Source organism: Epinephelus moara, chromosome 19 (assembly GCF_006386435.1).
Source record: "Epinephelus moara isolate mb chromosome 19, YSFRI_EMoa_1.0, whole genome shotgun sequence".
Classification (NCBI taxonomy): Eukaryota; Metazoa; Chordata; class Actinopteri; order Perciformes; family Serranidae; genus Epinephelus; species Epinephelus moara.
The window spans coordinates 2347543-2363437 of NC_065524.1; the positions used below are offsets into that span (position 1 = coordinate 2347543).

The 15895-nt window shown below is 42.3% G+C and overlaps 1 protein-coding gene across 1 annotated transcript in view; it reads right to left on the minus strand.

Moving 5' to 3' along the window:
- Positions 1-1924: 1924 nt before the first annotated feature.
- Positions 1925-15895, minus strand: part of LOC126406450 (acyl-coenzyme A thioesterase 8-like) — a 209431-nt gene continuing 195460 nt past the window's right edge. The window contains exons 2-5 of the mRNA XM_050070739.1: positions 3687-3823; positions 3098-3323; positions 2707-2864; positions 1925-2311 (exon numbers count right to left, since the gene is read on the minus strand). Coding sequence (XP_049926696.1) covers positions 1995-2311; positions 2707-2864; positions 3098-3323; positions 3687-3819 — 834 coding nt within the window. The 5' untranslated portion in view covers positions 3820-3823 and the 3' untranslated portion in view covers positions 1925-1994. The remainder of the gene's footprint in view (positions 2312-2706; positions 2865-3097; positions 3324-3686; positions 3824-15895) is intronic.

The following is a 15895-nucleotide window of genomic DNA, read 5'->3' on the forward strand; positions in this document are numbered from 1 at the left end:
AGTGTTTCTGAACAGGATTACCAACTATAGCTTTAAGGGTCACATCCATGGTTAGTATTATTGTATGTCGATAAACTAATTCATTTGTACACAAGTACTTTCATTTCTACTTAAGTAAAATTTCTTTAAAGTAACAGAACCTTTACTTGAGTGCAGTATTCTAGTACTCTTTCCCCCTCTGAAAATGACCACTCTGAAAACATCTTTGGCTCGATAACTCATATAAACTAAGCACAAAAATTAAGGAGATTTGTGTTTGGAAGATTATGTCTTTGTTGTAACAATGCTTCTTGGCAATAAATGTTATACTGTTGGAAAGCCTGTTTATTTCCCTGTTAAATGGTGCCACAAGGAACATGTTTTTGTGGGATGAGCAGCAGAGCTGAGTATGTGTGTTGCACCCATGAAAAATTTGCCAAATCTTCTCTGCCAATGCCAAACAGCTTTTTTCTTTTTTTTTTTTTTTTTGCTGTTGCTACTGAATCTTGTTTTGAGCTTCTGGTACCCTCAGGTGCTGACAATCAGGTGCCAATCAGGCACCTGATTGGCAGCACCTGTGAGCATGGGCCCTGCTAGAGTGGTCAGTTGGTATCTGCTCTAAGAATTGGCATGCCACGTTTGACTGATCTGGATAGGGCCCGTGTGATAGGGCAACTTCAAGCTGGTGTTTGGCAAAACCAAGTTGCGGCATTTGAAGGCCAAGTTCCATATAACGGGGGATTTCAGAGACAGGCCGTGGAGTGGGCGTCCCAAGAAGACGGTACTCCAAGAAGACCTTTTCCTCATCCTGTCAGCACTTAGGAACAGTAAGCAGTCTTCTACAGATTTGCAGTCAAGGTTTGCAGGACGATATGGCCGACGGCTCTCTGCCCAGACAATCCAGAACAGACTGCACGCAGCTAATCTCCGGTCTCATAGGGCTGCCAGGAGGCCTGCCATGACTGCCCTTCATCGTCAGGCCCGTTTGAGGTTTAAGCTGGTGTCGGCAACACTTGCACCGGAACCTGAACATGTGGAGGAACGTTATGTTCAACGATGAGTCCAGATTCTGCCTATGGCAGTTCTATTGTAGGGTCAAAGTGTGGAGAAAACGCAGAGAACACTTTGCTGAATGCTGCACCGATTGAGAAACATCTTTTAGTGGAGGCAGTGTGACGGTGTGGGGCGGCATCTCCCTCACTGGAAAAATGAGGCTTGTCATCATTGGAGGCAATCTCAATGCAGAGAGATATTGAGATGAAATTCTGCAAGGAGTGGCAATCCTATATCTTCACAGTCTGGGACCAAACTCTATCCTCCAAGATGACAACGCTTGCCCCCACAGAGCGGGGTTTATCAGAGACTACCTCCAGAATTTGGGAGTGGAGAGGATGGAATGGCCTGCCAGCAGTCCTGACCTCAACTTCATTGAACACTTGTGGGATCAGCTTGGGCGTGCTGCTCGTGCCAGTGACCAACACAACTACGCTGGGATGCCATCCCACAGCAGTGTGTGACCAGGCTGGTGACCAGCATGAGGTGGTGCCAGGCTGTTGTGGCTGTGTATGGTTCTTCCACAAGCTACTGAGGCTCCTGTTTGTTAAATGAATACATTGTTAAAAAGCCAATATGTCTTGTTTCTTCACACCTCAATCATCCAATCCACCAAACAACACCAAACAAGAGTCAACAAATTTTTCATGGGCGCAACCCACATACTCAGCTCTGAATGACCCATAACTAAGGGTGTCACAGGTTCTGCTTATATTTCCTCTGTAGTCCTCCCACTGCGGGGGAGAGAAGTCATTACCTGTAAATGGCAAAGAAAATATTTATGTTCAACACTTTCTCCAGTTGCTAAACTGCACTTCTTGCCAAGGCACACTCACCAACCAAGCAGGAAATAAACTGGTTCCAGTGTCACATTTCAATGACATTAATTAGAAACAGTCAGGTTTGTTTGTAACACACTGGAAAAACAAAGCAGAAACTAAATCTGAAGGGATCTTACAGGTTCAGGTTATGCAAAGCATCAGGTTGTGGGTCTTAAAGTTCCTGCAGTGGAAAAGGTCAAATTGAGGTGCTGAGACAGACAGAACAAAATGAAGTACAGCAGACAGAAAGTGAACAACAACCTGACCTGCCCATGGGCTCTCACACTCATACAGCATCCACTCATCACTGCGGAAAGTGTTGTGGAACCACATGGCGTGGTCCAGGGAGGCTGAGAAGTGCGCCCTGTAGTTGGGATAAGGCAGCAGCGCCGTGCCCAGGAATGCAAAGTCTGATACATAAGCAGCAACGCAGCAATGCAGCTTCATGTTGCCTTCACCTGCATAAACACACAAATAAAATGCATCAACAAACACTGTTTGGATTGTATTTTCCATGGTATATTTATTTTCATATTGCATATATTTGGGATTATTTTATTATTTGCATAGCACTGAAATTATTTGCTACTACCCTCACAATCTGCCCTATTTCTATATCCTGACTATATGTAATTGTGTTGTATCCCTACTTTGGCTGCTGCAGTCATTCAGTATCACAGATGACTCTCAGCTTACTGTTTCATTTAAACTCAAGAATTGGGCAAATATAACGCAATGTTTAGGAACCATGCTATTCATTTCTGAGAATACCCTCCCATTACACAGAGTAGTATGGAGACGATTAAATATTTGTAATGTAATGCAATGCAAATGTGCATTAAATGCATTTTACCAATATATCCTCGTGCTCGCACCCAGAACAGCTTCTTCGGCTCACTTGCAGCATGTCTGTAACAATGCAGTTGGTTGACTGGCTTTATCTCAATGGCGACCTCATTAGCCAGCAGTTTGTTAAGGCCTTGTCTTGATTTATCTGCCAGGTCTGGTTTACTGTCAAACATCAGAAAGAAATACAGATCAACAGGGCTAAACTTCAAATATTCAGTTTACAAAACCATGATAAAGAAAAGCAGCAACTCATCACATTTGAGAAGCTTTAACCAGAAAACATTTGGAATTTTCACTTGAAAAATGACTACAAAGATTATTCGATAATAGAAAATAGTTCAATTAATATCATGTCGACAGACTAATTCATTATCAACTAGTATTGGCAGCTTTACCTGAGATAAAGATGAATAAGCTCCTCTACAGTGAGGAGGTCTTCAGGCTGAGGGACCTGTGGCATGGTGAACTGGTGCTGCAGGGGACTTGGCTGCAGCAGTTGGAAGGACGCTTGGCAGATAAATATCGGGTGCCCATGCTGGATGGCTTTCACAGAGCGTACTGTAAAACTGCGACCATCTCTTGTGCGGTCCACCTGGTACAGCACTGGAACCTTTGGATCCCCTAAAAAACACCCAACAGACAGCTGTGAGGACACAATACCTGTCAGGGACTGACTGTTTTACCAGGTCATTCCATTGATTGTGATAGGACTGCAGTCAGAAGATTAGTTTGAATCTGTGATAGAGGCCTTGATGTTCACAAACACTGATAAACTAACTGTAAGGTGAAGCACATGGGTCACTGTACCTGTAACTGCTGTTATAGTCTTCTGTAGGTTCATTCATTCTATCAAAGATCATTTGCATCAACTATGAGCCTGCTTTTCAACATTTGGTTTGCACCATTGTTGGCCAGCACTTTTATTTATTTTTTTATTATTATTTAATTATTATTTTTTTCTTTTAAAATGATGCTAAGTCTTACCTGTTCGTACAAAGTAGCAGTGGAGAGAATGAGCATAGAAATGATCTCCGACTGATTTGGCAGCAGCAACGAGGGCCTGGCCAACTATTTGACCCCCAAACAAACGCTGGGTGCGGGGCACCCAGTGGTGCATCCCTCTGGGGAAAAATAGCAAAGCAATTTAATTGTATGTAAAGCAGTCCAACAAGATGATGCTTTGACAGTAAGGGTGATCAATGCAGTGCTGTGAATATGACTTTACCCAAATTTATTGGATTCAAATACAGCAACCACAGATCCTGCCACTGTGAAGTGAATAATGGCACTGTGCCAGAGAGGTCTTGTCTTTGCTTCATTAAAACTACATAACTATTTCACAAATAAAAAAGATGAAGAGGTATTTATTCAGACCTGCCCTTTTCATTGTAACACTGATGTGTTAAAATGTCAGCTGTACTAAAATGTACCTGGTTGAGTTGCAGCTAATTTAAATTATTCTGGGACGTTTTAAGACCCTGCACACATATGGTACACGCCCACAGGTGCTCTGACTCCAAGGCCACCTGTGGAGTTTTCTTGTACTGTTTCATTGTTGAATTGCAGGAATCCAGTAGAATTCTGCTCAAAATGTCCTTGACTTGTCAAATTTGGAAGTATTCTAATGTACAGTTTTGGAGGTCATAAATAATGCATGAGCACATCCTCCATTTTCCACATTCATCTCAGAAAGAAGCTGTTGGCAAGAGATTTAAAAAGTCACGAGTATGAGGAAACAAAGATGNCTTGTCAAATTTGGAAGTATTCTAATGTACAGTTTTGGAGGTCATAAATAATGCATGAGCACATCCTCCATTTTCCACATTCATCTCAGAAAGAAGCTGTTGGCAAGAGATTTAAAAAGTCACGAGTATGAGGAAACAAAGATGTTTCAAGGAAGACTAGACTTTCTATGATATGTTATGTGTTTAATTTGTCCTCTGAAAGCATTCTAATGTTCAGTTTTGGTCATAAATAAATTGGACACTAAATAAATTGTTCGGAGTGACCCTGACTATAACTATATAAAATCTGAAGTTATTCTCCTGTACTGTAATGCACTGCAGCATTTTCTTTTACAGCTCTGGAAAAAATTAAGAGACCACTGCAATTTTTTCTTAAATCAGCATATCTACATGTGTGACAGCCATTCCATTCCAGTGTCCGTTAAATTCCAACACAAGCACACATCATTTTACTTAATGAGGCACTGATTAGGTGATCATCTGAACCAAATCTTATTTAACGAGGAAAAGTATTAAAACCACTGCTGTGGCCATCACTATCCTCTTGCAATAGGACCAGCTGGATGGCAAAAACAGTGCTAGTAGTACCTCAAAAGTAATTGGAATAAAAAAATAGCCAGTGACCATGCCAAAAGAGTTGAAAAGAAAAGGTTTGATTGGGGAAAAAAGGGTTCAGTTCTGGCTTTACTGGCAGAGGGATACAGTGAGCGTCAGGTTGCTTCCATCCTTAAAATTTCTAAGATGGCGGTTCATAAGAACAAGGTCAAGCAGCAGACATTTGGGACAACAAAGCAACAGACCGGCAGAAGGCGAAAACGACTCTCCACTGACCGGGATGACCATCAACGCATTCGCATATCACTCAGCAACCACAGGATGACATCAAGTGACACTACAAAAGAATGGCAAATGGCAGCTGGGATGAAGTGCATGGCGAGAACAGTTCAAAACAGGCTCCTAAAGACAGGGCTGAAGTCATGTAAAGCTAGAAAAAAGCCCTTCATTAATGAGAAGCAAAGAAGAGCCGGGCTGAGGTTTGCAAAAGACCATAAGGATTGGACCATAGAGGGCTGGAGTAAGGTCATCTTTTCTGATGAGTCCAATTTTCAGCTTTGTCCAACACCTGTTTGTTTCTTGGTTAGACGGAGACCTGGAGAGGCCTACAAGCCACAGTGTCTCGCACCCACTGTGAAATTTGGTGGAGGATCAGTGATGATCTGGGGGTGTTTCAGCAAGGCTGGAATCAGGCAGATTCATCCTTGTGAAGGATGCATGAATCAAGCCACGTACAAGGTTATCCCGGAAGAAAACTTGCTTCCTTCTGCTCTGACAATGTTCCCCAACTCTGAGGACTGGTTTTTCCAGCAGGACAATGCTCCATGCCACACAGCCAGGTCAATCAAGGTGTGGATGAAGGACCACTAGATCAAGACCTTGTCATGGCCAGCCCAATCTCCAGACCTGAACCCCATTGAAAACCTCTGGAATGTGATCAAGAGGAAGATGGATGGTCACATGCTATCAAGCAAAGCTGAGCTGCTTGCATTTTTGTACCAGGAGTAGCATAAAGTCACCCAACAGCCATGTGAAAGACTGGTAGAGAGCATGCAAAGACGCATGAAGGCTGTCATTAAAAATTAGGGTTATTCCACCAAATATTGATTTCTGAACTCTTCCTAAGTTAAAACATCAGTATTGTGTTGTTTAAAAATGAATATGACCTTGTTTTCTTTGCATTATTGGAAGTCTGAAAACACTGCATCTTTTTTGTTATTTTGACCATTTGTCATTTTCTGCAAATAAATGCTCTACATGACAATATTTTTATTTGGAATTTGGGAGAAATGTTGTCAGTAGTTTATAGAATGAAACAAAAATGTTCATTTTACTCAAACACATACCTATAAATAATAAAATCAGAGAAACTGACAATTTTGCAGTGGTCTCTTAATTTTTTCCAGAGCTGTATATGAATCTTTCCCGAATAGGTTTGCTATGGTTCACTATGGCCTTATAAAATTTAAGTCATTTTACTGTTCTGTTTCGAAGAAACTTTACGGGAAAGTCACCCACTGAAATCTTTAATCAGCCTGCAGACACCATTTTAAAACATCAGGACAATTTTTGTGACATCAAATTTTCAACATGTTCATCAAATGATGTGTGGGATAATACAGTATCACTGCAATAGGTCTAAATAGTTCAGTGCCACGTTCATTTCTATTTACTCAGTAAATGAACTGAACCTACAGAGTTGTAGCTCACTTGTTTCATTGTATCAACAATATGTAAAAAGCCTATGTTCAACAGAAATGTGCAACACCTGAAGGACTCATGTGTTCAGGTCATATGGGATGGATGGGAACACTTCTTATTTTAGGCTTATTTCAAAATGCTCATTCACTCAAAATTCCCAATGCATGAGCACATCCTCCATTTACCACATTCATCTCAGAAAGAAGCTGTTGGCAAGAGATTTAAAAAGTCACGAGTATGAGGAAACAAAGATGCTTCAAGGAAGAAAGTATATTTCAGACTGACATCTTTAAGCTGATTGTCTTCTTTGTGTTGTGTCTCTCGTGACCTGATGTTATGGTGTCATATTTTGATTGGCTGTGTTGATTGTCTTCTTAGAACTGTTTTTTAAAGTTATTTCCTGCTTTTTACACGCCCTACATTTCATGATGCTGCCTTAGGCCATAATGCTCCTCTTAGTTTTTCACCCTGTTCAGCTGTTCATGTTTTGCTTTCTACGGTAATAACTTTACATGTTTGTTGTTTTAATGGCCAGTGGGGTCGAGGGACAACAGTTTAAAAGTAGTGGTTAGCTCTGTCTGACTTCACCTATTTGCAAGCAGGACACTCATAATAAGAAAAACTCCCGACAGTTCTGAACGCACCATTAATCAACGACAGCTATAAACAGGCTCGTCCGAGATGAACTGCGCCTCTCCTGGAAAGTAGACAAGAGCAGGTGGCCGCAGCGGGGGGCGGTGACAAAAAGTCGGACAGTTTCCCGACAGTTTCCAGCAGCCTTCAGTCCATACAAGAACTCACAGACACACTTACATCTTGTCCGATATGATGTCAATTCATTAAAAAAGTGATCAGACCCATATAGGCTATCAGTTTGTTTTCAGTCTCCAGTTGTTTTAATTATGATAGATTAATTTATTAAAATGCTTTACAGGTGATCTGTAGTTTATGTTCATGGTTTATCCTCTATTTGATATGAATTCTCCTGTAAATCAGCATCATATCAGTTTGACCTGTCCCCTCAACTACACAGGCTAAATAAACTGTGTCTGACTATAAGGTTCATATTTTCAGAGGAAAAAACAGCTTTCATTAAGGCTCAGTCAGATACAGTCAGGGCTTCACATCTGTACAGATGTTATTTTGAGAATCCTCACATCCCACTGACCACCAGTCTCTGTGATGCTAAATACTTCAATAATGTCAGTTATCACAACATGTTTTCTGTTACAGAATAAACCTTCAAATCAGACAAATCAAATTTTAATCTCTGAAATTCAACAAAAATGAGTAGTTTATCTAAAACGTCATTTTGTTGAGTCGACATCTAAACTAATCAGCTGTTACATCAGGTGAGAGCCAGGCGGTGCAGTCGGTGGAGAGCAGCTGCAGCACCTGGCTCTAAAAACTGCGGCTGCCTCGCTCTCGCGGTTTTATCGCTGTCCACTTTTGTAATATGTCAGAGCAAGTCGGGATAAAGTCGGACACAAAACTAACCGGCATGCATTGTGCGCCGATCGCTGGTGATCGAATCTGCGCAGGCTTGGCTCATCTTGAACCAACCTAATTTTAGCCATGCAGCTCCCTGTACAGGTCTACGTCGAGCTTTTCCAGGTTTAAAATGCTGGTGACCAGGACGCTCTTCAGGTCCTGGGTATGCTGACTTGATGGACTTTCCGAGCTCTCATCTTCAGGTGTTTTTGGTGACACAATACCCCCTGAATCATCACAATTATTAGTGGAGTCGCGAGCGCTACAGATAACACCCACCACTCTTTCTGCCATGTTGGTCTTCTTCGTCTTTAGTTTTGGTGTCGGGCTACAAACCAACCAGCCGTCACAAAAACGTAATAATTGAAATAAAAAAAGAAGTTATATTCTGGTTATTAAACCAGTTTTGTTTCAATATTTAAACTCCTATTTCTAATAGACCCTTAATGATCCACCCCCTTCCCATATCTACCAACCAGTCCTTTCATCCAGACTTTATCTTTCTGTAATGAATGAGAGAGACTGAAATGTAGCAGGGTCACATCTCATGGGGAGGATGACAGGGTGAAAGAGGATAAACGCTGACCAGAGGTGTAGCACCATATTCTGGGCCCTATGCAGGGGCGTAAGTATATGGTGGAGGGGCCCATAGAGAGTAGTTGGAGGGCCTGTTCTCTGCTTTAGAGAGAGGGTGCCTGCATGGCATGAGCAGAAAAACAAAAAAAATCTCATATCCTTTTTTTTAATTCTTTTTTCTTAATGACCCTGACTGACCCTATAATTCATTTTATGATTTCGAGCAGTTTTGTGCAGCATCTTGACTATAACAGTCTAATGGTGCCTATTGTAGCTGTTCTTCATCTTAAATTAAAATAGTTCATCATTATGATTGTGACTGATTACCATAAGCAGCAGTAGGCAAAATAAATGCACAAATATCCCATTTACATCACATTGTACATTAAATAGAAAGCATGTCACATGCATGTATGTAAGTATCTTGTTAAATTACTCTACATTTCTGTGGGGGTCAACCTTTTGAACAGGCTCTGATTGCCTGCAGGCAACATGATTACAAATGAAGTGATCAAGCTGTGCTCACAAATCTAGGCAGTTACAGATGTAACACGTTACAGATGAGTGCTTTGGTGCTTCTTGCAGACTAGAACTAGACATAGATGATATGTGAAAACTATACTAACTGAAGAAGAACAGATACATGCAGAAAACCATGTGGATTTTAGCTCCACAACATACAAACACAAAAATACTTTGAAAAATACCCCTGGATCTTAATCTTTACTCACTTTGTGCTAAACTGGTTTTCCAGCTGCTGTTCGTGCAGAGTGGATGAATCCTGATGATATTTCTATAATCATAGTTTTGCAAGTCGCAACTAAGTCAAGCTGAGTCAAGTGAGTTGAGTCAGGAGTTTCAAGTCCCACACAAGTCCCACGGGTCGTACTACCTATGTTAATATTTAGCCCCAACTTACTTTGTGCAACTTCAAATGTCGAACAAAGTTGAAAATTGTTGCATCTCCATCTTTATATCAGACTGTATAAATAATGGACGTAGCTACTGTAATGTCACCAGGTGGTTTGTGGACTGCCATTTTAAAGGCTCGAGTTCAGCATCGCCATATTGTTTTTTTGGAGCCAAAAGTGACCATATTTGGACAAGAGTTGTAGATCTGGAGGAGTGAGAAGTGGATCTGACTCATACACTGTGGTGACACCTTGCAGACAGTCTGTCACTCAAGTGGCCTTCCCATAAATATGCAGAACTTTGGTCCTTGATAAAATGTAAATGGGCGAGTGATATAAAAAGTTACCTCTGTAAATAACCACTGCTTGGCTGAGCGATGAGTTGAAGATGTCTGTGAAGACCTGGGCCAGCTGGTCTGCACATTCCCTGAGAACTCGCCCTGGGATGTTGTCAGGGCCTGCTGCTTTTCTCATGTTCACTCTGTTCAGAGTCCTCCTGACCTCCTCTGTCTCAAGATAGAGGGGCTGCTCATCAGGGCGAGGGATAACTTTCCTCGCAGGGGTGTTGTTGAGAGCCTAAAACCTGCCAAAGAAGTTATTGAGGTTATTGAGGAAATCTATATTATCCTCACATGATGGTGGAGCGGATTTATAATCGGTGATTTCCTGAATGCCTCGCCACATCTGCCTTGTGTTCATGGGATCATTGAAAAATTAATGAACTTTCTGGCACGATTCAGGTTGGCCCTTGCTGTTCTAAGCACCATGTCATTCCTGGATTTAAAAGCAGCATTTCTCGCCTTCAGCATTTCGCGGACCTCCCTCCTCATCCAGGGTTTCTGGGTGGCCCAAGTGGTGATGGACTTGGTGATACAGACGTCCTCCATGCACTTCTGGATGTACGCAGACACAGATGTGGCATTCTCCTCCACATTAATTTTTTGGCAATATTTAGCAGTTGCCTTAAACATTTCCCAGTCAGTGCACTTGAAACAGTCTTGTAATGTTGCCATGGCTCCATCAGGCCACACTCGCACCTGCCTCACAGTGGGTTTTTCTCTGATGAGCAGGGGTCTGTAAGCAGGAATCAGCATCACTGCAAGATGGCCTGAGGAGCCAAGGTGGGGGTGGGGCGCTGCTTTAAAGGCCTTTTTGATGTTTGTGCAGGCAAGGTCCAGTGCGTTCTCATCCCTGGTTGCAAAATTCACATACTGTTGGAAATGAAGTAGGACATCTTTCATGTTGGCTTGGTTAAAATCACCTGCAACAACGATGACACCCTCTGGATGGGAAGTTTGCAGATCGCTAATAGACCAGTAGAGAACATTCAGGGCTTCCTTGGTGTTTACACTGGGGGGGATGTAAACAGCTGTGATGTAATGACAGTAAATTTCCTTGGCAGGTAAAAAGGTCTGCATTTAACAGTCAAGAACTCAGTGTCCGGCGAGCAATGACTTGAGACTGTTTTGATGTTGTTACACCACTTGTTGTTGATGTAAATGTATACACCGCCACCCTGGGATTTGCCACTCAGAGCACTGTTTCTGTGCGAACGGAATGTTCTTAGCCCCTCCATGCTAATAGCATCGTCAGGAACCGATGCATTAAGTCATATCTAAGTTAGTATTATAGCACTGCAGTCTCTCACCTCCTGTTTGGTTGCTAGATCCAGCTTGAGGTAGTCCAGTTTATTTTCCGAAGATCGTACGTTGGCTCGCAGGACAGATGGTAGTAGTGTTCGGCTTGGGTTTGGTGAGGCTGGTAGGCAGCTCCCCTGCACAGAAGGCCATTGGGTCTTGCTGCTGTAGTAATCCAAAGCTGTGAAGCCTGTCCAAAGTTTCTGTGTCTACAGTCCCGGGAACATTTGACTTGCATAGTCGCAATACGGTCTCGCGATCATAAACTAATTTTGCCTTAAAGCACTCCATGTTTTTGGTTAACTTTACAGGTTTTGTTGGACTAGAGGCTCATCCTACTCTCCAATGTGCTATGTGTGAGCTCAGTCCTGCGTGTTCTTTAATGAAGCAATAGGAGAAGATATTCGGTCTCAGTTAATGTAGTTTATTAAGCAGTAAAGGAATAAAATTACAGAGCTCTGGGTCTCAACTTCACTTCCCTGACGAACAACAAAGGTGTGTCAGTTCACGAAGTCTGACCTCCTGTCCTTTCCCTGACCCAGTATATTTGAGCGTAACAGAGTGTCATTGTGCACGCAAGGCGTTGTCCTCTTCTCATTGGCAGTTCCACTTCCTCCTTCACCACACCACGCCCCTGCCTCGTGTTAATCTGACTCCTTCCCGCTGGCGGTGGGGGCGTGGTTCCTGTTTTGAAAGACAAGAGAACAACACAACTCCCTACACGTGCTGTACCTTACTATCTGTACATCACTTTCTATTCTTTTTACCATATATGAAACTAATTATCTAAGCATTGCGATATGTGCTCCTCAGACTTCATGTCTCTTCCTCTCCTGTACTTCTCCACTTCTGCAAAGCAAACACATTCAAATCAACTGAAATCATCTCAGTATTCTCATTGTTTACACATCTAAAACTTAAATCGTGAAACACAACTTATAGTAAAACACATAAAATCATTCTATTCCCAACAGTTTACATAGCTTAGTTTTTGTAAACAGACCGTAAGAGTATTGTTATTTTAGAACAATATTACTCAAGTAGAAGTAAAAAGTAGTCATCCAAATAACTACTTGAGTAAGAGTAAAAAAGTACTTGGTGAAAAAACTACTCAAGTACTGAGTAACTGTTGAGTAACGTCTGATTTATTTGTCAAATAAGAACATGAATGTAATCAATCAATCACAATAATAATCTGCACATTCATGTATTTTAAACGATACCCCTTTAACTAAAACAAAAATAAATGAAATATTTACAAAAATAACATCAACCAAGGCACAAGAAACACAAATATATTCTTACATATATATATATATATATATATATATATATATACATATATAATCTACGCAGAGTTGGGTAGAGTAGCTGTAACTAGTTACTACCCACCTCTGGATTTATCCCTTAGGGATTTATCGGGATTTATCCTGGCTTCATATGAACAGAGGAAATCTCCGCTCGTCACTAGGCTAATTTATACAATGTAAAATGCCATAGGCTGGCGCTAATAACGTTAGCATGTTGTATTTGTTTGGAAAACGTGTTTAATGTGACAGTTATTTTGTTGGTGAACCTTGTGAGCTGTAATGGAGCCAAACTGTGTGCCATTACCTTTGTCAACTGTTGCTTCTGTCCCTGGTTTTATATGAGAAGAGGAAAAGATCGCTAGTTGCTAGGCTAATTTATACAATGTAAAATGCCATAGGCTTGTGCCAATAACATGAGCATGTTATATTTGTTGGGAAAATGTGTCCAGATAAAGACAAGTGCTTTGTCTGTCAATGAGTTTAAGTCCGTGACTGATGATGTTATATGAGTTCAGTGGCGGAGCTACTTCCTTTGTCCTTTTTCCAAAATGAAAGCGTTCGTGAGTTCAGAACACAGTCCAGTCACACAAGGTTTCAGCTTTGCTTCCGTTTTAACATGCCATGGTGGTAATAAGCTTTAATGATTGACATTACCACGAGTCAGTGACCATTGGGTGGGCACACAGGGTGGCCAATCAGATTGTAGGGGGGGCAGGTGCCCCCATGTGTGATGTTGTAATCAATCGTAATAAATGCTCGGACAACAGCCATTGAACTTGTGGTGATGTTTACTAAATGTCCACACATGTACACAGCCGTGCGTGATACACTCTGATAGTCTGACTGGCTCCTGCCGTAAAGTGGACACACAATACGTCACTGTTGTACACACTCTAGTGTCGTAAACTCTGTAAACACTACATCACTCCCTTTTTTTAAAAAAATGCTAAACACTTTAGTTTTCACAACAGGCTATACTAAACTAATCTGTTCTCAGACATAACTTGCATTTACTTACTGTTCGTGCTAAACAAAATTACTTCAACTTGCATTTACTTACTGTTCGTGCTAAACAAAATTACTTCAATGTTATAACTCAAAACTTTTCTTTCCTAAGCATAAGCACATTACAACTCAGGATATAAACTCTACATTGTCTCGATTCTATGTTAGAACATTTACATTCACTCAAATACACTCATCAGTATATCTGGCATTAACAGTCCTGGAGACGGAACAGTCTCAGTGCACTTTCACATTTGAAGACTCTGTGCACTCTTCACATTTACGTGGCACCTTACTTATAGTCACTGAGGTATGATGGGCGCTGTCTGTTTCTGACAGGGTACCTTGGTGTTGTAACAGCAACAGTGTCATTATCGTCCTCACCAGGGTCAGGTGCAATGTCCTGTGGCTCTGCGTTGATCTTTTTGAAGAAGGATGAATTCCTCGTGATGGAGTGTCCATCTCTGGTTGCTGTAATCATCGAGCCTTTGACCTTTGACATGGTGAATGATTCGCTGTTGTATGACGTAGTAAGTTTATTGTGCTTCGGCTGCTGGTGAAACACAGTGTCGCCAGGGATGAGAGTACTTGGCTTGGCATTATGGCGTGTGTCTGAGTTGAACTTCATCTTTGCTTTAGCCGTCTGATCTCTCTCTCTGATCTTGTGATCAATGTCACTTTTGACAGCTGTGGTGAGTGTCGGGAGTTTAGTGTAGATTCTGCGTTGAAACAGCAGTTCTGCTGGTGACGCTTCGGTGGTGCTGTGTGGTGTAGAGCGGTACTCACGGAGAAACGTGTTGAGCGTCTGTTTCCATGGGATGCTCTGAGTCTCTGCCACATGAATTGCTTTTCCAAGTGTGCGCATGAAGCGTTCTGCTGTCGCATTTGCTTGAGGCAAGAGAGGTGTTATTTTGCGGTGGTAGAAACCTAGATGGCCTGCAAACTTGGCTAGGTAGTCACTGTTGAATGGAGGACCGTTGTCTGTTTTCAGGACTCTGGTAATCCCGAACATGGAGAACACTTTATCCAGCACTGGGATGACTGTATTGGCTGAGGTAGATTTCACAAGTTCAACTACTGGGTAGCGTGTGTACTCATCTATGATGACCAGTAGGTATTCTCCTGTGGGAAGTGGGCCATAGAAATCTGCGCTGACAGTATGCCAGGGAGCCTCTGGTAGTTCGGACATTTTCAGTGGTTCCGACTGAGTCATGGGTGTGTTAGCCTGGCATGCTAAGCAGTTTCTGACAGTGTGTTCTGCTTTCTGATCTATATTGGGAAAACATACTTTTGTTCTGAGAAGTGTCTTTGTCTTTACGATACCTTGATGTCTCTCATGAGCTAGTTGTAGCATTCTGTGCTCGAGGGATGAAGGGATCACAATCCTTGTGCCCCGAAGAATGATGTCATCGATGTGTGACACTGTGAGCTCACCACTGACCTGTTTGTATTTCTGCAGTGTGGTGACATGTCATTGGTCACTTGTAATTTTGTGCCAGGTGTTTTCTCTGATGTGGGCACTTACTTTCTGCAGGACTGGGTCTTTGAGTGTTTCCTCTGCTATCTCTGCAAGGGTCATTGCTTTGGGTGTGGCGTGCTGTGCTAGGAAGTTGACATACTCCTCCGCTACTTTCGCTACTCACCTGTCTCTGTCAAAACAGGGTGCCGTAATCAGCTGGATTTTCAGCTCCTTTCCTGTACTCCACTCTGAAGTTGTAGGGCTGTAGTCTCAGTCCCCATCTCTCAATTCTCGTGGGTGGTTTTGACTTGGGATTGTTCCAAATCGCCTTGAGTGCTTTGTGGTCCGTGACTAAAGTGAAGGAGTTGCTGTAGAGGTACAGGTGGAAGTGTTCACAGCTCCACACTATAGCTAACGCTTCGCGTTCAGTTTGTGAGTAACGTCGTTCTATGTCACTGAGAGCATGGCTGGTATATGCTATGGTGCGCCTCTCCCCTTTTTTGTTCTTTTGATAAAGAATGGCGCCCAAACCAACTGGGCTGGCATCCACAGTGAGCTCAGTCTGCTTGGCTGGGTCAAAGTACGACATGACTGTGTCGCTGGACAGGCTGTCTTTGATCACCTGCAGTGCATTGGCTTGCTCTGGACCCCAGTGTCATGCCGTGTCTTTCCTCGTCAGTTCGCGTAGTGGCGCTGCAATGGAAGCAAAGTCTTTGATGAATCGAGAACAGTAGTTCGCCATACTGAGCAGGCTCCTGACCTCAGTCGGGTCTTGTGGATCGCTGGCCTGCTGAAGTGCTGCA